Source organism: Budorcas taxicolor, chromosome 25, assembly GCF_023091745.1.
Source record: "Budorcas taxicolor isolate Tak-1 chromosome 25, Takin1.1, whole genome shotgun sequence".
Lineage (NCBI taxonomy): Eukaryota > Metazoa > Chordata > Mammalia > Artiodactyla > Bovidae > Budorcas > Budorcas taxicolor.
Genome location: NC_068934.1, coordinates 25,225,971 through 25,249,659, shown reverse-complemented (window position 1 = coordinate 25,249,659; position 23,689 = coordinate 25,225,971). Strand labels below are relative to the sequence as shown.

Here is a 23,689-nt window from a genome sequence, read left to right as displayed (position 1 = left end):
AGCCACCTGCGTGATCCCAGCATGCTGTTAAAATGAAAAGCAAAAAGCTTGTCTTCCTTGGACCAGGACTGTATTAGTAAATATCTGGAGCTTTTGCCCATGTGATTCCTGGTTTGAGCCTGAGTCTACTCGAGGAAACTTTCCATTTCATTTTTAAGTCTGCACATGAAGTACCTAGCAGAGTACTTGACCTTAATTATAGGCTTAGTAATTGCTGACTACTCTGAACTATTCGTTCTCCTGTGCTTTCTTACATTTCTGGAAATCTCTGCTCCCCCCCCCTTTTTTTTTTTGCCTTCCCCCCAAAATCCTAGTATACTAGGCTACTGTGTGTTTTTTTTTAATCTTTCTTTATTTTCTTAACTTTTTTCTCTATTACTGTATCCTAAAAGATCAGAAATTTGGAACTTCCCTGGTGGTCTAGCGGCTAAGCCTCCATGCTCCCAATGCAGGTGGCCCGGGTTCAATCCCCGGTCAGGGAACCAAACTAGATCCTGCATGCTGCAACTAAGACCTGGTGAAGCCAAATAAATAAATAAATACAAAAAGAAAGATCAGAAATTGATGTTAGATCTGGAATTTGAGGTTTAGTCTTTTTCGAAGACTGAGACATTATCAATTACTGAGACATTATCTCAGGAATCAGATGCATGTCTATGAATCCAGAACCAGTGAGCCAGGGGTCTCCTTGAAACACATGAGGTTTGACAGCAAGTAATTTGGAAATACTGTCCTTATTAAGAACTACAGCTATCAATGACTGCCCCTTACTAATTGAAAAATAATAATGTGTGTATCAAAGAACTTGATTAACTCCTCCAGTGACCTCATGCTGCCTCCAAGGGACCTTTCACTGGGCCATTTGGAACTCTCCTGTCTGATCCAGAAGAGTAAGAGTGAGACCCCTCACATTATTATTATTTCACTAATCCATTTTGCTCCTCATAAAAGCCACTGAATCCCATATTGTTTTGTTTTGTTTTGTTTTTTTCTTTTTTTTTTTAAATTTTAAAATCTTTAATTCTTACATGTGTTCCCAAACATGAACCCCCCTCCCACCACCCTCCCCATAACATCTCTGTGGGTCATCCCCATGCACCAGCCCCAAGCATGCTGTATCCTGCATCAGACATAGACTGACGATTCAATTCTTACATGATAGTATACATGATAGAATGCCATTCTCCCAAATCATCCCACCCTCTCCCTCTCCCTCTGAGTCCAAAAGTCCGTTATACACAGCTGTGTCTTTTTTCCTGTCTTGCATACAGGGTCGTCATTGCCATCTTTCTAAATTCCATATATATGTGTTAGTATACTGTATTGGTGTTTTTCTTTCTGGCTTACTTCACTCTGTATAATCGGCTCCAGTTTCATCCATCTCATCAGAACTGATTCAAATGAATTCTTTTTAACGGCTGAGTAATACTCCATTGTGTATATGTACCACAGCTTTCTTATCCATTCATCTGCTGATGGACATCTAGGTTGTTTCCATGTCCTGGCTATTATAAACAGTGCTGCGATGAACATTGGGGTACATGTGTCTCTTTCAATTCTGGTTTCCTCGGTGTGTATGCCCAGCAGTGGGATTGCTGGGTCATAAGGGAGTTCTATTTGCAATTTTTTAAGGAATCTCCACACTGTTCTCCATAGTGGCTGTACTAGTTTGCATTCCCACCAACAGTGTGGGAGGGTTCCCTTTTCTCCACACCCTCTCCAGCATTTATTGCTTGCAGATTTTTGGATCGCAGCCATTCTGACTGGTGTGAAGTGGTACCTCATTGTGGTCTTGATTTGCATTTCTCTGATAATGAGTGATGTTGAGCATCTTTTCATGTGTTTGTTAGCCATCCGTATGTCTTCTTTGGAGAAATGTCTATTTAGTTCTTTGGCCCGTTTTTTGATTGGGTCGTTTATTTTTCTGGAATTGAGCTGCATAAGTTGCTTGTATATTTTTGAGATTAGTTGTTTGTCAGTTGCTTCATTTGCTATTATTTTCTCCCATTCAGAAGGCTGTCTTTTCACCTTGCTTATATTTTCCTTTGTTGTGCAGAAGCTTTTAATTTTAATTAGATCCCATTTGTTTATTTTTGCTTTTATTTCCAGAATTCTGGGAGGTGGATCATAGAGGATCCTGCTGTGATTTACATCTGAGAGTGTTTTGCCTATGTTCTCCTCTAGGAGTTTTATAGTTTCTGGTCTTACATTTAGATCTTTAATCCATTTTGAGTTTATTTTTGTGTGCGGTGTTAGAAAGTGATCTAGTTTCATTCTTTTACAAGTGGTTGACCAGTTTTCCCAGCACCACTTGTTAAAGAGATTGTCTTTACTCCATTGTATATTCTTGCCTCCTTTGTCAAAGATAAGGTGTCCATAGGTGTGTGGATTTATCTCTGGGCTTTCTATTTTGTTCCATTGATCTATATTTCTGTCTTTGTGCCAGTACCATACTGTTTTGATGACTGTGGCTTTGTAGTAGAGCCTGAAGTCAGGCAAGTTGATTCCTCCAGTTCCATTCTTCTTTCTCAAGATTGCTTTGGCAATTCGAGGTTTTTTGTATTTCCATACAAATCTTGAAATTATTTGTTCTAGTTCTGTGAAAAATATGGCTGGTAGCTTGATAGGGATTGCATTGAATTTGTAAATTGCTTTGGGTAGTATACTCATTTTCACTATATTGATTCTTCCGATCCATGAACATGGTATATTTCTCCATCTATTAGTGTCCTCTTTGATTTCTTTCATCAGTGTTTTATAGTTTCTATATATAGGTCTTTAGTTTCTTTGGGTAGATATATTCCTAAGTATTTTATTCTTTTCGTTGCAATGGTGAATGGAATTGTTTCCTTAATTTCTTTTTCTACTTTCTCATTATTAGTGTATAGGAATGCAAGGGATTTCTGTGTGTTGATTTTATATCCTGCAACTTTACTATATTCATTGATGAGCTCTAGTAATTTTCTGGTGGAGTCTTTAGGGTTTTCCATGTAGAGGATCATGTCATCTGCAAACAGTGAGAGTTTGACTTTTTCTTTTCCAATTTGGATTCCTTTTATTTCTTTTTCTGCTCTGACTGCTGTGGCCAAAACTTCCAGAACTATGTTGAATAGTAGCAGTGAAAGTGGACACCCTTGTCTTGTTCCTGACTTTAGGGGAAATGCTTTCAATTTTTCACCATTGAGGATAATGTTTGCTGTGGGTTTGTCATATATAGCTTTTATTATGTTGAGGTATGTTCCTTCTATTCCTGCTTTCTGGAGAGTTTTTATCATAAATGGATGTTGAATTTTGTCAAAGGCCTTCTCTGCATCTATTGAGATAATCATATGGCTTTTATTTTTCAATTTGTTAATGTGGTGAATTACATTGATTGATTTGCAGATATTGAAGAATCCTTGCATCCCTGGGATAAAGCCCACTTGGTCATGGTGTATGATCTTTTTAATGTGTTGCTGGATTCTGATTGCTAGAATTTTGTTGAGGATTTTTGCATCTATGTTCATCAGTGATATTGGCCTGTAGTTTTCTTTTTTTGTGGCATCTTTGTCAGGTTTTGGTATTAGGGTGATGGTGGCCTCATAGAATGAGTTTGGAAGTTTACCTTCCTCTGCAATTTTCTGGAAGAGTTTGAGTAGGATAGGTGTTAGCTCTTCTCTAAATTTTTGGTAGAATTCAGCTGTGAAGCCGTCTGGACCTGGGCTTTTGTTTGCTGGAAGATTTCTGATTACAGTTTCAATTTCCGTGCTTGTGATGGGTCTGTTAAGATTTTCTATTTCGTCCTGGTTCAGTTTTGGAAAATTGTACTTTTCTAAGAATTTGTCCATTTCTTCCACGTTGTCCATTTTATTAGCATATAACTGCTGATAGTAGTCTCTTATGATCCTTTGTATTTCTGTGTTGTCTGTTGTGATCTCTCCATTTTCATTTTGTTTTAAAGTAAATATTTAGTCTTGCCACACACCACCGGCAGTGGTAACGTGTTTTACTGTCCGCCATCTTTCTCGCAGGCCAAGCCGTGTTTGTTTTTTCTAGGACACACTACTCAAAGCCACCTTCTCTGGGTGTTTTTATACCACTTGTGTTTGTTTTCTCTGGGAATGTGAGAATGCTGCTTGCTGAGAAGGCTGTTGTGTGGCTCTGAACCAGCCTCTTGGCCCGTATTTTCATAATTGAGACCATGACTCAGTCCTTTTGCTCACCAGCAAAATGTGATCCTCTGGTTCTTTGGAGCACATGTGGTTTCTTCTTGAGTTTGCAAAAACACTCTCTCGATAAGCCGTCTTCGTGGGCTCAGGTTTTTGCTTTTGTTTTTAAACGAATAGAAAGTTTTCATGCCCACAAATAGACTCTTGGGTGGCAGTCAAATGAGGAATCGAAATAAATGGAAATTCAGGCATTTAAATTTGACCTTGTCATTCCTTTGAAGTGCCAGGGTAGCAGTCAACTTGTTCACCTCCATGCCCTGGCTTCATTCACTATGTGACTGTCTCCAATCTGGTTGGCTTTTGTCCTGCACATTCTCCAGGGCAGACTGAAGCATATCACTTTATTTTAAAATGCAAAGGCATTTTCTCAGTTTTTTGTGAGGGAGGGCACGCAATCAGAAAGAAGCTGGCCAATCCATTTAACCTTTGTACGACAAGTGCTCACGTCCCCTGCCAGCTCCTACAGCCAGTGGGAAAGAGGCTCAATCCTAGAGGTGTCTTACCCTCAGTCTCCCTGTTCCATGAAGTCCAGTAAGAGGCCTCCCACTCACCCCTCAAGTCTCTCCTCCCTGATCTGAGATGTGTGCTGACCCTGACCCCCTTAGAGCCTAGGGTGATGGCTCCTCTCCCACCCTTGTCTTCTTCACTCTATGCATCTATCACGTTTGTCTGGAGAATTTTCCAGAACCATCAGGTCTCACTTCTCCCAAGACTCAGGTACCTTGCCGGTCCTTCTGGTTCCTCCCGTGACCTTCTGTGTATCTACCCACCCCGCTCCTGGGACCTTTTCTTCATCTCTCTACACCTGTGTTCTCAGAATATCTGTTCCCAAACCCCGTCTGTTCCCCGCAGTCTTTAGTCATGCCTGTGTTTTGCAGTTCCTTAGCAGCTTATAGATCATTTTCAGCCACATTGTGTCACTCGGTGCTCAGAATCACCCTGGGAGGAACAGAGATGTGGCTCCCATTTTACAGATGAAGCAACTGAGGCCTGCAGGATTAGATGACTTATCCATTCTTTATCCTTGGTTTTAACAATATTATCAGGATCCTCAGTCAACTCACTGCTCTGTCACCTACTGCTCTCTGGAAGAAATTTTAGTATTGGGACACAGAGTTGCATCTTGCCCTTGAAGAGGGTTGCAAAGAAAGGGGCAGACAAGGAAATATCACATCTCTCAATTCTAAGATACACATTTTTTTTTCCTTGTTCCTAACATTTCTTAAAATTGGATGCATATTTCAGCTATAATTGGCAGCGTTTTTAAAGCTGTCTTTGTAATATATAGGATAATGGCATGTCTGATGCTGTCTTCTACAGAGATACATAAAAGTGCAGGGGAGCCCCAGAGAAAGTCCTCACCCCAGGGGGAACAGGGAGCAGGTTCTCTGAGGTGGTAGCAGATGGGCCTTTTGGTGGCTTTTTATTAACCAGGATTATAACAGGCAACATCTGCCAACCACTTTGTTCATCCATTCTGTAAACATGCTCAACGTGAGCCTCTACTGTGAGCTTGGTGCCTGTGGAACGAAAGGTATCCTGCAGTGTAGTAGAGACCAGCATAAATTAGTGATCCCAAGTGTGTGTGTTTGCGTGTGTGTGTGTGTGACTGTGATCCCATAAAGTACACAGTAGACCAGTGTGCTTGTGTGAGTGAACAGGAGGGAAGCAGCCCAATCTGGGGGTCTCATGAAGACATGTGCTGAGCTCTCTTGAGAAGTATGTATAAAAATCAGCTGGGGAGGCAGCTAGGGGAAGGGCATTCCGGGCAGAGGGGAAAGTACGCAGAAAGGTCCTGAGGTGGGAAGAGGCACGGGATGTTGGAGAATGTGAAAGGCTAGAGTAACCAGATCCCAGAGAGTGGTGGGGAGTGGGGGCTCAAGAGGCTGAAGAAGTCGACAGGGGCTCACCCACGTGTCCCCAGTAAGATTTCCGTCTTTAAGACCCGGCACTCTTTAGGCACGCCTGCCTTGCAAGGTGGGTTTCCCAGCTGGCTTAGTGGTAAAGAATCAGCCTGCCAAACAGGAGACATGGGTTTGATCCCTGTTTCAGGAAGACCTCTTGGAGGAGGAAATGGCAACTTGCTCCAGTATTCCTGCCTGGAAAAGCCTGTAGACAGAGGAGCCTGGCAGGCTATATATAGTCCATGGGGTCGCAAAGAATTGGACACGACCTAGCAACTAAACAGCAACAGCAAACCTTGCAAGATAATGTAACTGCAGGGAAATGTGTCTTTCCTCTCCAGGCTCACCTCGTGGCAGCCTTTGAGCAGAGTCTTGGAAACATGACCATCAGGCTCCAGAGCTTAACCATGACGGCTGAGCAGAAGGTAAAACAGGATGCTTCTTCCCTCCCTGCTTAGAATTAACAAACCTAAAAGCATGATCCTGTTTTATTCCAGGAAGTTGTATAGATTGTAGTGTGCTTGTTGGACTGTTGGAATTGAATCTGAAAGAACAGAATTTATTGAGTGAAAATATGACTTGGACGGAGCGGTGGTAACTGCACTGGCAACAGATCTTAGTCCTGTTTGCTGTCCTGTGCTCACAAACGCCTGTTGAAAACTGATCCAGGCTAATGTTTGTGACAAAGGTTTCCTGCAGCTCCTTCATTCTCTCCTTGCCTCTAAGCTGATGCTAAGCTGACTTCAGTTGAACTCAGTACAGAATGATTTGGGGATGACCAGTCTTTTTTTCTGTTCCTCAGGATTCAGAACTGAATGAGTTGAGAAAAACCATTGAGCTGCTGAAGAAACAGAACGCAGCTGCCCAGGCTGCTATTAATGGAGTCATTAACACCCCGGAGCTCAATTGCAAAGGTAGAGGAAGGAAAACAGCTTTCAGTCTGGCGACCTGCCTGCCCTGAGGAACCCTCCCCTGACAATATATGATGCAGCCGCCCTCCTAGAGGGCGGGAGTCTGTGTCAGTTGGACAGGGCTTAGAAGACACCGCATCCAGTTAATGATGGCCTCTAGGAAGAGAGCTGTTCTGGCTTGTCCTCTTCTCTGGTATATCTCAAAATGGAAGAAGATGTATCTCTCTTGACCAAGTATCAGAGTATTCCACAGCCTTAATTTCACTAATGCTTTGATATTTACAGACTGACGTGTTGTTGTTAAGTTGCTCAGTCCTGTCCGACTCTTTGCAACCCCATGGACTGCAGCACGCCAGGCTTCCCTGTCCTGTACCATCTCCCAGAGTTTGCTCAAACTCCTGTCCACTGAGTCAGTGATGCCATCCTACGATCTCATCCTCTGTCGTCCCCTTCTCCTCCCACCTTCAATCTTTCCCAGCATCAGGTTCTTTTCCAATGAGTTGGCTCTTTGCATCATGTGGCCAAAGGATTAGAGCTTCAGCATCAGTCCTTTCAATGAATATTCAGGACTAATTCTCTTTATGATTGACTGGTTTGATCTCCTTGCTGTCCAAGGGAATCACAAGAGTCTTCTCTAGCACCACAGTTCAAAGGCATCAATTCTTTGGCACTCAGCCTCTTTTATTGTCCAGCTCTCACATCTGTACATGACTACTGGAAAAACCATAGCTTTGATTATATGGACCTTTGTCAGCAAAGTAATGGCTCTGCTTTTTAATGCACTGTTTAGGTTGATCATTGCTTTTCTTCCAAGGAGCAAGTGTCTTTTAATTTCATGACTGCAGTCACCATCTGCAGTGATTTTGGAGCCCAAGGAAATGAAGCCTGTCACTGTTTCCATTGTCTCCCCATCTATTTGCCATGATGTGATGGGTCCAGATGCCATGATCGTCGTTTTTTGTATGTTGAGTTTTAAGTCAGCTTTTTCAGTCTCCTCTTTCACTTTTGTCAAGAGGCTCTTTAGTTCCTCTTCACTTCCTGCCATAAGGGTGGTATCATCTGCATATCTGAGAATATTGATATTTCTCCTGGCAATCTTAATTCCAGCTTGTGCTTCATCCAGCCCGGCATTTTGCATGATGTACTCTGCATATAAGTTAAATAAGCAGGGTGACAATATACAACCTTGACATACTGCTTTCCCAATTTTGAACCAGTCTGTTGTTCCATGTCCTGTTCTAGTTGTTGCTTCTTGATCTGCATACAGGTTTCTCAGCAGGCAGGTAAGGTGGTCTGGTATTCTCATCTCTTTAAGAATTTTCTACTGTTTGTTGTGATCTACACAGTCAGACTTTAGCATAGTCAATGAAGCAGAAGTAGATGTTTTTCTGGAATTCTCTTACTTTTTCTATGATCCAGTGGATGTTTGCGATTTGATCTCTGATTCTTCTGCCTTTCCTAAATCCGGCTTGTACATCTGGAAGTTCTTGGTTCACATTCTGTTGAAGCCCAGCTTGGAGGATTTTGAGCATTACTTTGCTAGCGTGTGAAATGTGTTCAATTGTGAAGTAGTTTGAACATTCTTTGGCATTGCCTTTGGGATTGGAATGAAAACTGACCTTTTCCAGTCCTGTGGCCACTGCTGAGTTTTCCAAATTTGCTGGCATATTGAGTGCAGCACTTTCACATCATTATCTTTTAGGATTTGCAATAGCTCAGCTGGAATTCCATCACCTCCTCTAGCTTTGTTCGTAGTGATGCTTCTTAAGGCCTGCTTGACTTCATATGCCAGGATATCTGGCTCTATGTGAGTGATCACACCATCATGGTTATCTGGGTTGTGAAGAACTTTTTTGTATAGTTCTTCTGTGTATTCTTGCCACCTCTTCTTAATATCTCCTGCTTCAATTAGGTCCATACCATTTCTGTCCTTTATTGTGCCCATCTTTGCATGAAATGTTCCCTTGGTATCTCTAATTTTCTTAAAGAGATCTCTAGTCTTTCCCATTCTACTGTTTTCCTCTATTTCTTTGCATTGTTCACTTAAGAAGGCTTTCTTATTTCTCTTTGCTATTCTCTGGTACTCTGCCTACTGACGTGGGGCTGCCTAAAATGGATTAATCCCTCATTTTTCCCGGGAAACATTTTGGAAAGAATTGCTTTGTCCTTATGTATGTTACTTGGGGTGGTGGGGGAAAATGTGGGCATGAGGAGTTATATCAAAAATGAAATGAAGAGTACTGACAGGTGATAGAGCCAACACTTACGGAACATTCACTGTGTTCTGAGCACTACACTCAGTGTTTTAATGATTTCATTAACCCGTTTTCTGTCCACAACATGCTTATGAGGGCGATGCTGGTCCTCCCTCCACATTGTACTGAGGGGAATATTGAGTTTTAGAGCCGATGATCCCAACCTGAGGCCACTGAATGTAAGAAACAGAAATGGGATGAGAACCCACGTCTGCCCCTGAAACCAGTGCTCTAAAGAGAGAGCTGTTGGTGTCGTCTTGTGCTTGTGGGGAACACTGCAAGGTTTATTTTGGTCTCACTGCTTTTGGGGGCAGTGTTATTTCTGGTACCACTGTCAGCTCAGCTGGCAGGCCTCCTGGAAAGTGAGGCTAGGGGTGACGTGAGAAGGATTGATAAGAGCTGGCCAGGCAGAACAGAGGGAGAAGAGCATCCCAGGAAGAGAGAATAGTAGCTGTCAGGCGGTGAGAGGACATGGGCATGACATGTCCAAGGGCATGAAAAAGCTGGTGCAGCAGGAGCAGAGAGAGCAAAGGAGGCGCTCACAATGCAAATGACTGCTGCCAGCTCGGGGACACACTGTCGTGTCTAAAGCTCAAGAGAGCAGGTGTGGGGGAATTCTTGCTGAGCCTCCCCTGACTTCTATTGGGCAAAATGAAAAGAGTTCGTCTTTAACTGATCAAAGAGGGCATGGCCCCCACCTACTCAAGGACCTTAAACCCAGCATCTGGGAACAGCAGGTGAGGTCTAATGGGAAATAGCTAGTAGTCCCTGGGTGTGTGAATTTGGGTGTAAATCCTGGGGCAAAGGAAGGGGCAAAGTCAGCAGCTCCTGACGTCTCAGATCTTGGGTCTCCAGGGAACGGAACCTCCCAGGCCACAGACCTCCGCATCCGCAGGCAGCACTCCTCCGACAGCGTCTCCAGCATCAACAGCGCCACCAGCCACTCCAGCGTGGGCAGCAACATAGAGACCGATTCAAAGAAGAAGAAGAGAAAGAACTGGGTGAGTGTGCCTCCAAAGACTCTTGTGCCAGAGTCAGAGTTGGTCTTGGAAATAGTGCGCCCCAGATATAAAGCTCTTAACTTCACAGCATAGACCCTTGGGAGTCGGTCCAGTGAAGTGGCTTGTGGACAGGTTTCTACTAAAAGTCAGTGTTGTGCTCAGCCAAGCACTAGGATTCATGAAATAACCACCTCCTTATAGCTGTACTGTCTCACGAGACTTTATGTGAAGCACTCATCTTTCATTTCATATGCGTCATTTCTTCCTCATCACAGGCTGGCCACAAAGTTCCAGATACTAGACCAGGGTTACTATTACGTGGTTTTTTCCCCTTAGTTCCAAAGTATTTTTTGGAGTGTGTATCACTGGCCATCCCATCATTAACCATAGTCCTTATCTACTTATTTACATGATTGCTTATGAGAGCATTAAATCACCCACCCTTCTCTTTAAAATGTTTTTGACCCTTTGCTGAAAGTAAAAGTTTCATGAAGTGGTTGTTAGCAGTTAGTGAGTGGTTGAATTGGGAGGGGGGCGGAGGTCATAACTCAAAACAGCAAACTTAATAGAAGCAGGCTCCCATACAGTGTTTCTCCATGTCTCCGTAATTCTCTCCAGCTACTTGACTTTCTGTACAATGGCCTCTTGAACAGTTTTTCCCATTCTTCATGGAAAATGCCACTGTCCTCTCCCCACTCAGTTTTCAGTTCTGCTGACCAGCTGTGGAGTTCTGTTTAACACTCACTGCTCCCCGACTTCAGTGCAGGGATACCCCAGGTTGATCTGAACTTGGCCAGGACGCACAGAGCCCCGTTTGTCAATGCTCACAGCATCATGTGTTCATAGTAGCTTCAGTGTCTGCATTCATTTCATATACTTCTCATTCATTTTGTGTTATCTTGGATGGGTGGCGAGGTCCAGTGATGGAAGAGTTGAGGAGTTAGTCATTTTGATTATTAATGACTTGCATTGGAGGCAAGCGGAAAGGCCAGTTCCGGGTGATTCTCTCATCTTTCTGATTAAGTCTTTCCTTATATTACTGATGGCTTTTAGTCAACTCATTTGCTGTGACTTAAATAAAATTAACTCAAGTTTTGTTTCTAATATGCTGTTGCTAAATATGATCTGATTTGATTATCAAAGTGATGAGAGAATTATTTTCTATGAAAAAATGTGACTATCCTTTTTTATTAATTAAGGAAATAAAACTTAAAGTTTTTAAGGCAGCCTTTTAGTTATCAGTGCCATTGGGGAGGATGGCCAATAGGCATCCTCAGTTAATCCCAAAGGTCAATGTTGTCTGATCTTTGTAAGCTCCTCCTTTACCTGGCATCTTACCAGAGGTTGAGCAAGGATTTAGGTTGATGTGTGCAGATCCTTCTGTTTCTTTGACTACTCTCTGGAAATATGACTGGAAGTAGGAAATGGGAGAGAAATGGGATCCAGACTCGACCACGAGCTGGATGTGCAGTTTGTTATGGGTGAAACTTTGATAGGAGAAAATTCTCATTATTTCTGAATGGCTCGTTTTCTGAATTTCACAGTGGTTAAGGAAACTCCCAGAATGCGTTTTCAGAAGGAAAAAAAAAAAAACTTTAGAAGAAGAAATTTACTTTCTAAAAGAATGTTTTCAAGATGAAGCTGTATTTTTTTGGTCCTAGGAAAGTATGTTCTTATCATGGCTTTCAGAGAAATCATACTTTTAATTTTTTTATGTTCTCAGAATTTTCAGATCCATTTCATGGTTTGGGGAATTTGTGATATACCAGTTCCTTTTTCCCAATGTGGTTAAAACATTTCTTTAAAATATTTTTTTTTGGAGTGAGGAGTGACATGGCTAATCTTCTGCTTTTACTATGTGTATAGAAGGACAGTAGGAGCTCCTAAGTACATATGTTAGAGAGCTATGCAGCCATGTTGGGACTGGTGCAGCAATGAAGCTACCCTTGCTGAGAAAAGAAGACATGCTTAAAAAAGCAAAAAAAGACTTAGAGATGACTGATTAGAGGCGGGAAAGAATAGGAGTGTAGGAAGATGGGGCAGTCATTTCAGCCAGACAAAGAAGCTTGTAGAGCTTAGATTGTAGGCACCTCCAGACACACTCTTCCTCTCCTTCCATAATTGGAGAAGCTAGCTCTTAAGCCTTGAAAGATCCCTGGTCCTACCAGACACCTCCTCTCTGTATGGTGTTTATTATGAGCCATGCCATGTCTGAAAAGTCCAAAGCTTTCCCTGTCTCTGGCTTTCTCTGTTAAAAATGTGTCTTTTTTCCTCCCCCTTCCCCATTTTTGCTTGCGTTTTCTCTGGCAGGTCAATGAGGTAAGCAAGACCCACGTGAATATCAGATACCAAGCTAACCCATCCACTGATATGACTAACCTCACCCGCATCCGTCACCGTGTCTGAGCACCCCGCTTTGTTGCCGTGTCACCCCCTCCTCCCCACATCATCTGCTGAGCCAGGCTCTGTCTTGCTGTTGGCATCTAGTCTTGACCCAAGAGTAGGCATGGAATGTCACCCACAGGACCAGTCCCCTGAGCTGTCAACACCAGATAACTCTTCTTCCCTTAATGCACTGATTCAAGAGAGCTGTGGGGAACCTTTTCCGTGGCCGGGAGGAGAGCGCGGGAGAAGGAATTTGCTCTTCTGCATGTCTGTTTGCTGAGGCCTGAGGGGTGGGCCCGGCATCTGCCAGCCTGATAGTCTTGTGTATTCAGTTACGCAGCTCCTTCAAGCAAGCCTTCGGGAAGAAGAAGTCCCCCAAGTCAGCGTCCTCCCATTCAGACATTGAGGAGATGACGGATTCTTCTCTGCCTTCCTCACCGAAGCTACCACACAATGGATCCACGGGCTCCACTCCCCTGCTGCGAAACTCTCACTCCAGTTCTCTGTAAGTCTGTCTGCTGGGGTCACTCTGGTCATCTTTGGCCCCAGCAGGAATGGCGAGGAGTCCTGTTACGCTCTCTCTGCTCCTTGGGGTCCTTTGTGTCTTGCATTCATGGGACTCTGCATGTTCTTTCCGTGTTTTAGGACTGGAAAGTTTTTTGTTCTGCTGGCATCGGTGTGGATAATTAGCTGGCTGGTCTTCGGCAGGTGGTTTAACCTCTGTTTCCATTTCTCTCTCAAACTGGGACAGTGGTTGTCTCCTTATCCTGTCCTAAGGATTGAACAGATAAGTAGATGTGAAAAGCTGCAGCCGGTATGCTCTGTTGGGGGGACGATGGTATAAGTGTTGGCAGTTTGGGCTGAAATTCTGGTTCATTTGGGTGGCAGGGCTGAGAGAGTTTACACTTTTCTTCTTGGATCACAATTTAGTGTTGACTCTTTCTCTGACTAAGGTCAGCACTCAAAAGCTAGAAGTTTAAAAAATAGAGTGATTCAGTGACCATTCTCTTTACCAAAGTGTTCTATATTTCGTAGCATGATTGAATGCCCTGAACTCTCCCCGTTGATTGTAAATGAGTCAGTTTGTACAGAGCTCTTTGGGAACACAGCTGGTTGAGTGAGACAGGTGATTGCTCACTTGGCCTTGGCTTAGGTGCCGTTCCCCTTGACACTGAGTTACATAGAAAGGAAGAGTCATCTGCTCTTGCCCAGACAAGCGCCCATGGTTTCCACTGAGCACCCACTCGTCATTGTTCCGTCAGCGCGCAGGGAGACACTTCTGTGTACCATCTCAAAACACGAGGCCCAGACTCTGGAGGCAAGAAGCTTGGTCAGGAATGGCTTGGGACAGACAGGCGGGGACCCGGGTATCTGCTCAGAAGGCGGCTCAGCTGACTCCCTGCAGCAGCAAGAGAGATTGCCCCTGCCCCACGGGACCAAGTTCCTTCAGAGCCTTTGGTATCACCAGGCAAGAAAAGGAAGAACTGGCGCTCAAGAGGGCTGCAAGGGCAGTTCCCGTGAGACGAGACAGTGCCTGGGAAAAGTGGACCACTGCGGTTGGGGTCAGATCAGCCAGCAAGCTAGGGTTTGGGGGTGGGGAGTGGACACCTGAGTGAGGTGGTGGACACCTCAGTTTCCTCACTGGTGAAAGAGGGATGAGTTCCATCTATGTCACTGGATTCTCGCGAGGGGGGAGTCAGATCCCTTGCATGGAGGGCCACCTCCTTCCTGTCTCAGGAGGCCAAGGCTGTGGGGCCACCCCTGAGCCCACTCAGCCAGCCAGCCCGCCCACAGAAGACAGCGGCCTGCACCAGCATCCCAAGCCCGGCTCACCAGACGGGTGCAGGAAGTGCAGGGGAGAGGGTGAGCCAGGACTAGCCCATCGCCTGCTCGGACCGCACGGAAGACAGGCAGTGGGAGTGAGGAGGCCGAGTTTAGGGCCCTGACTTTTATTTATGAACACCCCCTCCGTGAAGAATGGTCTCCATTTTACATAAATCAGCGGCCCCTCTTCTCTTGGTGGGGGGTGCCCTGGCAAGAAGGTGGGGACGGGCACTTCCATTCTGGGCGAAGGTGTAAGCCCGAGCAGCAGGAGGGAGAGGAGCGCGGAGGGCTGGACTGTGGCTCCTGCCCAGCACCCTGTGTGCCGGCGTGTGGGTTAAACCAGTTCTCTGGAGCACGGTCCCGTCTGCTCTGCAGGGTGCCCAGGAGGTGCATAAAGGGCCAGCTGCCTGTGGCTCACCTGCCCTCATCCCGGTTCAGTTGTTTCCTGAGCAGGAGAATAGGAGACCCGTCATCTGCTCTTTATAGGTTGATACAGACTTCTCATACATCAGCCTGTGTGAGCAGGACATTGTTCGAGATGGTTCTGGAGACACCAAAGAGGATCTTAGCCCGATTCCCACCGCTGAGGTTTAGGGCCCGTGGGGACATGACACAGTGGAGCTGATTCCACTCTTGGGGTCTGCTCTGTGCCAGGTAGCATTCTTGGCTCTGGCGACAGCAGTGTATCAGAGAGTCAAGTCCCCACTCCCTTGTAGACCCCATGGGTCAGGGGGTGAGATGGTTGTTAAACACGGAAAGCTGGATAAATGAGAAGAACTGGACAGTGCGAAGGGTTCACGCTGGGAACTGAAACAGTGTGTTGGGATGCAAAGGACCTTGACAGCAGCTGCAGACAGGGTGGCCCGGAAAGGCCCCTCTGAGGAGGTGATGTTTCAGCCAAGACCTGTGTGCCGGGAGGGATCCCTGGTTAGTTCTTGTTGGTAACGCTTTGACAGACTTAATCCCAAAGCACAGAGGCTTTACCCGTGGCTGTCAATCGCTGCTTCCCTCCAGACCTAACATGGACATCCGTCTTGAGCAGGCGGCCTGCCCCGTGGCGATGCTGGCCCCAGGCTCCGCCTGTCCTGTGGGCCCATGTCCTCAGTGTGTCCAGCCTCAGGCAGGGAGGGGACAGAGTGGGACTCCTGCAGGCGGCTGGGGTGCACCGGGCCTCTTCCCACTGACCGCTGAGCAGGGCTTACGACCTGGGAGGCTGCTGCTGCTAAGTCGCTTCAGTCGTGTCCGACTCTGTGCGACCCCATAGACGGCAGCCCAGCAGACTCCCCCATCCCTGGGATTCTCCGGGCAAGAACACTGGAGTGGGTCGCCATCTTCTTCTCCAATGCACAAAAGTGAAAAGTGAAAGTGAAGTTGCTCAGTCGTGTCCGACTCTTAGGGACCCTATGGACTGCAGCCCACCAGGCTCCTCTGTCCATGGGATTTTCTAGGCAAGAGTACTGGAGTGGGGTGCCACTGCCTTCTCCATGACCTGGGAGGGGAGAAGTGAAATGAGTGTGCCCCGTGGGGTGGGGGTGGGGGGCCTCAGTGAACATGTAGCTGACTCCGCCTCCCAGCCAGCAGGGCGGCTTTCCTGGTGGGACCTGGAACCAGGCCTGGTGTGTCTGAGAAGCTGGGTATGGCCAGCGTGGCTGCCGCATTGCGGGCATGTGGAAAGTGGTGGGGAAGGAGGTGGCACCAGTCTAGAACACGTGAGGCTTTGAAGCTGTAGGTGAGTTTGCATCTGATTTCCTGTGTGTTGGGGAGACCTTGGAGAGTTTTCAGCAGGAACGTGAGATTGTCTAAATTAACATCTCACAAGTGGAGTGTGAGGAGGGAGACTGCAGCAGAGGCTGACAACATGCTCCCCTCACTGCCCAGCCCCCGCTACCCCCAGGTGCTCTGGCCTGTTTTGTTGTTTGAACTCGCCACTCACGGTCACCATCCCTGGGCCTTTGCCCTTTCTGTGCCCTCTGCCTGGCACAAGCGGCTCATTGTTACCCTATCAGCAAGGCCCGGCCCAGGCACCTCGTGTGAAACCACATCTGCCACCAGCCAGCACTCCCAACAGCCCCCTTCCGTGTTTTATTTTTTCACCATTGTGGATATCACCACCTGTTATGGAGCATCTCCTTGGTTATTTCTTCTTTGCCCCAATTCTCCAGTCTCCAGGTGAAGCTCCATGTAGTTAGGTACCCTGTTGGTTTTGCGGGCATTCGGATATTAGGTGGAATGAGTAATTGATGCTAATGGTGAGTCCTGAGTGGACTTAGGATATATTCTGAAAGGATAGCTGATAGCACCTTGTGATGGGGCATGTGAAGGGAAGAGAAGAAATGTTGAATATTCCTAGATTTGCAACTTGAGGACTTGGGGGTATGGAGGTATTGTTTCTGGGATGGATGAAAGACACACACTGGGCCAGAAGGGGACCAGGAGCCGTGTGAGGTGTGAGATGCCCAGGAGACATCCCTGTGGAAATGCCAGCCAGCCTGGAGTTCCTAAAGGTTGAGATTTGGGAAACATGAGCTCACAGGTGGTTCAAAAGCTGGGAAACTGGAGGGATCCTCTAAGGAATTGAATAGACATGGGGGAGAGTCAGAGGGACAAGGACTGAGTTCTGGGACTCTCAGATATTTGATGTTCGGGAGGAGAAAGTAGAGCAGCCAGGGAGGTGAGTGGAAACCCAGGGGCAGAGAGAAGAGTCCATTTGGAGGAGGGAGGAGTAACTGGGCCAGAAGCTGCCAGGCAGCCAAGCACGTTGAGGCGAGGGTGGCAGCGATGTGCTCAGCCTGTGGGGCTCCCAGAGCCCAGAGCCAGAGTGCTCCCTCCAAACCCAAACCATTTTCCCCAGAGGGACTGGGCGGGGCCCACTCTTGGCTCGGTAGCCCTTTCCTGACATTCCACAGCATCCGCGCACACTGGAGATGTTTGTTTTGGGTTTGGTTTTCCAAAGGGTGGGCAGAGAGCAAATGGTTCTTTCCAGCCTTGAAGGGTTTGTAAGAATGTGCAGATCTAGACATGAGAGGGCGTTCAAAGAAGATACCAAAGGCAGAGGAGCCGGAGCTCGGAAAAGTTCCTACAACGTGGGCGGAAGGAATGGCCATGTGGGAAGGCAGTGTTTCCCACACTCGGGGTGTGTAAAATTAGGTATGCCCCCAACCCTGCTTCCTGGGCAAGACGGCAGGAATATGCTGGCATTAAGTGTTAGGGGCAGAGTAGGAAAAATTAATATCAAGTTGCTTCAGTAAGCGGTTCACGGAGGGGACGAATGTGTGTTGAGTGCCTGAAGGATATAGTTCTGGAGCATGGCCTTGGGGTTAAGTAGACCCACCAGATTTCTTTGTGCTTCTCACATCTTTAGTAGGCATGTCAATTGCTTTATGCCTCCCTCTTAAAACGGAAATAACTGTAGCACCTTTTCCTGAAGTTGGTAGTATATGTAGTACATTAAATAGTACACTGCAGATGCCCAGTGCAGTGGTCTATGTATTCAGTAGCTGTTATGTGGGGGTCAGTGTGATCAGATGCAACAGACGAGAATCCTGGTCCTAGAGGAGTCAGCAGTCATGTAGGGAGTGACTATCGATGACACAGCAGAAGTCTAGGTAGGCAGGAACCAGGGGGGACATCTGGCGTGGGCAGTAGGCGCAGGGACTGACTCTTAGTTGGGGCTCATTTTCAGCATCATCTCTGAGTTGTAGGACACCCCTCCTGGGCATTCTTGCCATGCTGTGTTTCTGAGAAGTGACCGATTTGGGGGTGGTAGAGGGGGGCTCATAGGGGGGCCTTGAACTCTTGGTAGGGTTACTCGTAGCAGACTTTCTTCCTTTGTAAAGTTATTGTTTGGCCAAGCTTCACAGAGTAACGCATGTGATAAATTCCACAAAGCGGGTGCCAAGGAAATGTTGTCTCTCTTTGCTGAGAAAGCTTTCTGGGGAGAAGCACAGACCATGTGAAGGAGACTGGAGCAAAATGCCTTGCCATGTGATAGACAGACAGTGTGAACCAAAGCCGATTGTTCTTTGCAGTGACCTGGAATCTTCGAGTTTGGATGAGACAGGGTTTGGCTAAGACCAGAGTGTCACAGTGGAATTTTGTTCAGACTTTACACTCCATTTAAACCAGGAAACCATAGTCCTCTCTCAAGAATGAAGCAGTTTTTCCAAGTTCCCCTTGAAAACCTCCCAAACCAAAAAAATATATGTATATTATATATATGCGACTATATAGTTAAACCCTACAAAACCACAGTCACAGAGAGCTGGGAGAGGGTGGCAGTGGGCGGAGGGGGAGGATATGATTTCTAAAGACATTACTGTCTCTCTAACCCAAATCTGTCTTAGCCCTAAATCTGTTGGCCCCAAATCTGTTTCTCACAAGTATGAAACGGGAATAATTAGGAGATTTTCAAGGGTCTGCTGGAGGTCTCACATTTTTGAAGTTAAGTTTTATTGGCTGCTGACAACTTTTTAAAAGGAAGTGGGTTTGTATCTCTCGAAACAGTTCAGGGTGCTGGTCAAGAAAACAACCACAAAAAGATTTGCCTGTTCAGGTGTTAAATTTTTCTTCTAGTCCTTTCTGTCCCCCAGATACAACGGCGTCTCTTTTAACAGTGATCACGGGCCTCCTGTTTGGCAATTAACATGTCCACTCCCTCTCTCGGTTTCACAGGTCAGGTTTGGTTTGGTCACATCCAGTGCTTGGGTCCTGGAGAGAGGGCTTGCATGATTATTTCTGCAGACCACATGCTCACTATGTCATTCAGAGATAATCAGCTTCAGCTTTGTGACTTTCTGAACTTGGGTTGTTTTTTTTTTTTTTCTTTTTTCTGTTTTCGGTCCAAGAAATGTCCAAGCTTTCTCTTCTGGATCACCCTGCACCTCAGCTCCTATCATTGAAATCAACAGAACCTTTTCTAAATTGAACTGTCTTTTCTAACGCTGCATTTCATCACTACTCTTATGATCTCCCAGTTTGCACTGACTTGCCAGGTAGTGGAAGGACAGACCTCAATAATTAAATAAGGAACCCAGCCTGGAAGTACCACCTCTTAAAACAGGGACTGTGAAGTCTGAATTTCAGGTGCTTTTGCTATTGTCACTTCCAGGAAGCTTTCCTCATAGCTCAGCTGGTAAAGAATCTGCCTGCAATGCAGGAGACCCCAGTTCAATTCCTGGGTCGGGAAGATCCGCTGGAGAAGGTTAGGGTACCCACTCCAGTATTCTTGGGCTTCCCTTTTGGCTCAGCTGGTAAAGAATCTGCCTGCAATGCGGGAGACCCCAGTTTGATCCCTGGGTTGGGAAGATCCCCTGGAGAAGGGAAAGGCTACCCGCTCCAGTATTTGGCCTGGAGAATTCCATGGACTGTATAGGCCATGGGGTTGCAAAGAGCTGGACACAACTGAGCGACTTGCACTTTCACTTTCACTTCCGGGAAGCACCAGGGAGTTGGATATACGGGGTCCTTTGCCGTCTGAGCCACCAGGGAAGCCCCTTTTATACAGGATTACTCCTGAGCAAACCTGATGATGGAGTAGTGGTCGGGGGCAACTCAGAGGAGCTGCACTCAGAGCTGCCTTGGTCAGCAACACTTCTCTTTCCCTAGCATTTCAGAGTGCATGGACAGCGAAGCTGAGACGGTCATGCAGCTTCGAAATGAGCTGAGAGACAAGGAGATGAAGCTGACCGACATCCGCCTGGAAGCCCTCAGCTCTGCCCACCAGCTGGACCAGCTGCGGGAGGCCATGAACAGGATGCAGGTGAGCCCCAGGCTGCAGGGGAGCAGCTGTTCCCGCCTCGCTCCTGGGCCCCCACCGGACAGCCTTCTGCACTTCCGGGTTGGACCCTTCGCCCAAGGCTCAGCCTTATGCCTCTTCCTCCGCCAAGCCCTTTCGAGTCCTGCAGCTGGAAGTGTTAGTGCGGTGCCCTCTTCTGAATCCCTATAGATTTGTTCTGTCCCCAGCTCCTCTCACCTTCTGATGCAGACTGAAGGCATCTGCATCTTTGGAGCTATTCTCTTTTGCGTCCCTTCCTCTGGATGTGTGAGCACCAGTGCTTAACACACAGTAGGTCCTTCACAAATAGAGAGTAAAAGACCCCTATGGGTTCTACCAAATCAGACCTCAACTGGAGAGCAGTGTTTCCCAAAGGGGGTTCCATGGAACACTCATTCCACGAGAGTCTGTGTGAAAAGAAAGCTCCTTGATCAAATTTGTTTGAGAGATATTGCACACTGTGTGCGCCTCTCAGATTTATAATGCATACCAGCTCATTAAAGGCTCTGAGATATCAAGTCCTGCAGTAAAGGCCTAGGTTGAGAAAGCCAGAGGTTTCCAGACTTCTTAGATATGAATTCTTCCACCTACCACCCATACTCTGGGAAAGATTTCTGAGGTCTTTGTCAAAGAAGGCCAGCTCTCAGACCTTCCCCTGCCAGAGAGGCCTTCTGTATACAGCAAAGGAACCACGTTGAACAATGTCTCTGAGAGTGTAACTTACTGTACCTCGGCCAGGATGTGCATTTGATCCCTGCAGGGAACTTTCAAATTCCTCTTCCAGAAAAGGCTTGGTCACAGTATATCGGCCCAGTGAGTGAGTTTCTGCCTTCCCGTTTACAGAGTGAAATAGAGAAGCTGAAGGCTGAGAATGACCGGCTGAAGTCAGAGTCTCAAGGCAGTGGCTGCAGCCGGGCGCCCTCCCAGGTGTCCCTGTCCGCCTCCCCCAGGCAGTCCCTGGGGCTCTCCCAGCACAGCCTGAATCTCGCTGAGTCCAGCAGCCTGGGTGAGTGGTGTCACAGCGTCTGCAGTTGGCCCTCTGGTCTCTAAGCAGGAGCCCCAAGATGAGCAGGTCAGCAGATCAAATGGAGAAGCAGAGGCGTGTGTGCACTTAGGGTGTGTGTCTGTGTGTGTATGTGGGTGTGCGTCTGCTACCAACATGAGCCCAGCCGTTAGACTGCTGTCATGCTTTGCTCCAATGCCCCGAGATCTCCAAGCCGTGAGCTTGGATCCCCTCGCCCACCATGCTGAGTTGTGTTTGATCCATTTTAAGAGGCTGACGTGCAAGCTGTATGCTGCCTACCACCCCCTCATGGTAAATGGTCCCACCTGGGATGATGGCTTGGTTTATGACCTTCCTGCCTTGGGGCTGGATTCTAGGCTGGCTGGATAATTAGCGAGCGCCATCTAAGTTTTCTTTGTAAGCCTCCCAAGGCTGACGCTTTTGATTTCTTATCCATGAGGCTGCTCTTGCTATCGTTCTGGTTGAGTCTCCCTCGCACTTCCATTCAGCAGGGTGCATCGTCAGCCCGCTGGCTCCTTGGTTGGCCCGCTGTTGGTTCTGTGGTTGCACTCTCCATGCTGCCCCTTCCCCTGACCCTGCACGGCGACACCCGGTCTGTCCTGCTGCTGTGCCAACCAGCAGCAGGGGTGTCGGGAGGCCGGCTTCGCTGTCCCATGTGCCTAAGGCTGTCGATGTTTTCCATTCGCAGACATGTTGCTGGATGACGCTGGTGAATGCTCGGCTCGGAAGGAAGGAGGCAGGCATGTTAAGATAGTTGTCAGCTTTCAGGAGGAAATGAAGTGGAAGGAGGTTAGTTGGACCCTTACCCTGCTCAGCCTGCCCCTTCCCCAGGTAGAACTGCCTAGCGTAGTGATTCCATCATCACGCCCATCATCTCGGAGCCTGGGGTGACTTAGAAATAGTACTAATGCTTTCCCTAACTAACCCTAAATCCCCAGCAGCATTTTGATACCACAGATGTGAACAAACGGCCCTTCCCTATCTCTCGTGTTTGGAAAATTTATAGAGAGTCCTTAAAATTGGTCCAGGTTGCCCTACTTTCAAGTATCTAACTAAACATTAACATCAGTCAGAAATGGCTTTTCCGAATTTAGTATGTTCCCAAAACTCTTCAAAGATAGCTAAGCACATTTAGCACAGAAGGTACAGAAATCAGCTGACCAAATTCAGCTGACCAAGAGCACCAGTTTTATCCAATCGTCAGAGGTTGCTGACCAAGTAGACCCTGGGAGACAGAGGTAGCCAAGCCCAGGAGCACACAGGTGCTAGCAGTGGAGATGGTGGGACATCCTGATTTGCTGAAGCTGGGGCATCTGAGTTTTATGTTCTCTTCCAGGGTCCAGAGGTCATATCCTCATCAGACTGTTCTAGGGTGGGGGACAGGGGTTGATAATCAAAGTTGATTTTTAGTCATTGATTAAATCCAAATGATGCTGGGAATGACCACCTCTTACATAAGTGAGAGGCCTCATAAGCCTCTAATGCAAGTCCCTTGAAGTTTTTGCTTGCTTATTATTTCTGAGTGTTTTAGCCAACATGCTATTAAAAGCTCTGAGATCTTGGGAGCCCAAAGCGGCCATCAGAACACAGCGTCTCTAGCCAGACTTCTCTGCCAGAGGATTCCACGTGTGGCTGGCCATCTAGTCTCACTGAAGAGGGGGGCTGCGAGGGGTCTGAGCATCATCTAGTTTAGAAAGATCCAATAAACAACTCCATTTTCAGAGCTCGGCTGGTAGAGTGATAGATTACCCAGGTGGAAGTCATTCTTATAACGTATGATACCTGTGAATGCCTTTTATTCTAATGATCATCAACACAAACAGATAGATCTAACACCTTATAAAACTTTGTCCCTTTTCAAAATGGTGTTGTTCTGGATCACCACCACATCTTGATGAGGTTGGCTGCCCAGATTTTATCATCTCCCTTTTACAGTTGAGAAACCCAGGACCCCAGCATCACTTACCTAAGGCTGTAAGGGAAGTGGTGGGGCCAGATCATCTCACTGCAAGACAGATGCTTTCTTCTCTGCTGATGTTGCTCAGCTGGCAAATATATCCCCAGCTCTCCCCTCTTCTCTCTACCCTCCTAATTATTATATTCTTATCAGCATGTCAGATATTTTAGAACCAAACCGAATGGAATGTTCTACTAGTTTCCTTTAGTCAGTGTGATCAGTTAGCCCCTACTATGCAGAGCTCTGTGGGCAGCAAGGCAAAAGAAGTAGAAAAAGATTTTTTGTGTGTGTGAACTTCTGGGAGTCTTACTGGTTTTCAGAATTGAGCATGTTTAAAATTTTAACTAGAAGAAAAGAAATCAATATTATTAAAAAAAAAAACCAGAAGAAAAGAAAAAGATCCCAAAGGAATTTAAGATTTAACAAGGAGACAAACTTCACAGACAA

General features: G+C 46.6%; 1 protein-coding gene across 1 annotated transcript in view; it reads left to right on the top strand.

The window, feature by feature from the left end:
• NAV2 (neuron navigator 2) overlaps positions 1–23,689 on the top strand; it is a 424,695-nt gene that overhangs the window by 378,034 nt on the left and 22,972 nt on the right. Inside the window, exons 24-31 of the mRNA XM_052662508.1 lie at positions 6,454–6,537; positions 6,915–7,026; positions 10,134–10,279; positions 12,590–12,598; positions 12,997–13,169; positions 20,093–20,246; positions 21,105–21,267; positions 21,974–22,074. Coding sequence (XP_052518468.1) covers positions 6,454–6,537; positions 6,915–7,026; positions 10,134–10,279; positions 12,590–12,598; positions 12,997–13,169; positions 20,093–20,246; positions 21,105–21,267; positions 21,974–22,074 — 942 coding nt within the window. The remainder of the gene's footprint in view (positions 1–6,453; positions 6,538–6,914; positions 7,027–10,133; positions 10,280–12,589; positions 12,599–12,996; positions 13,170–20,092; positions 20,247–21,104; positions 21,268–21,973; positions 22,075–23,689) is intronic.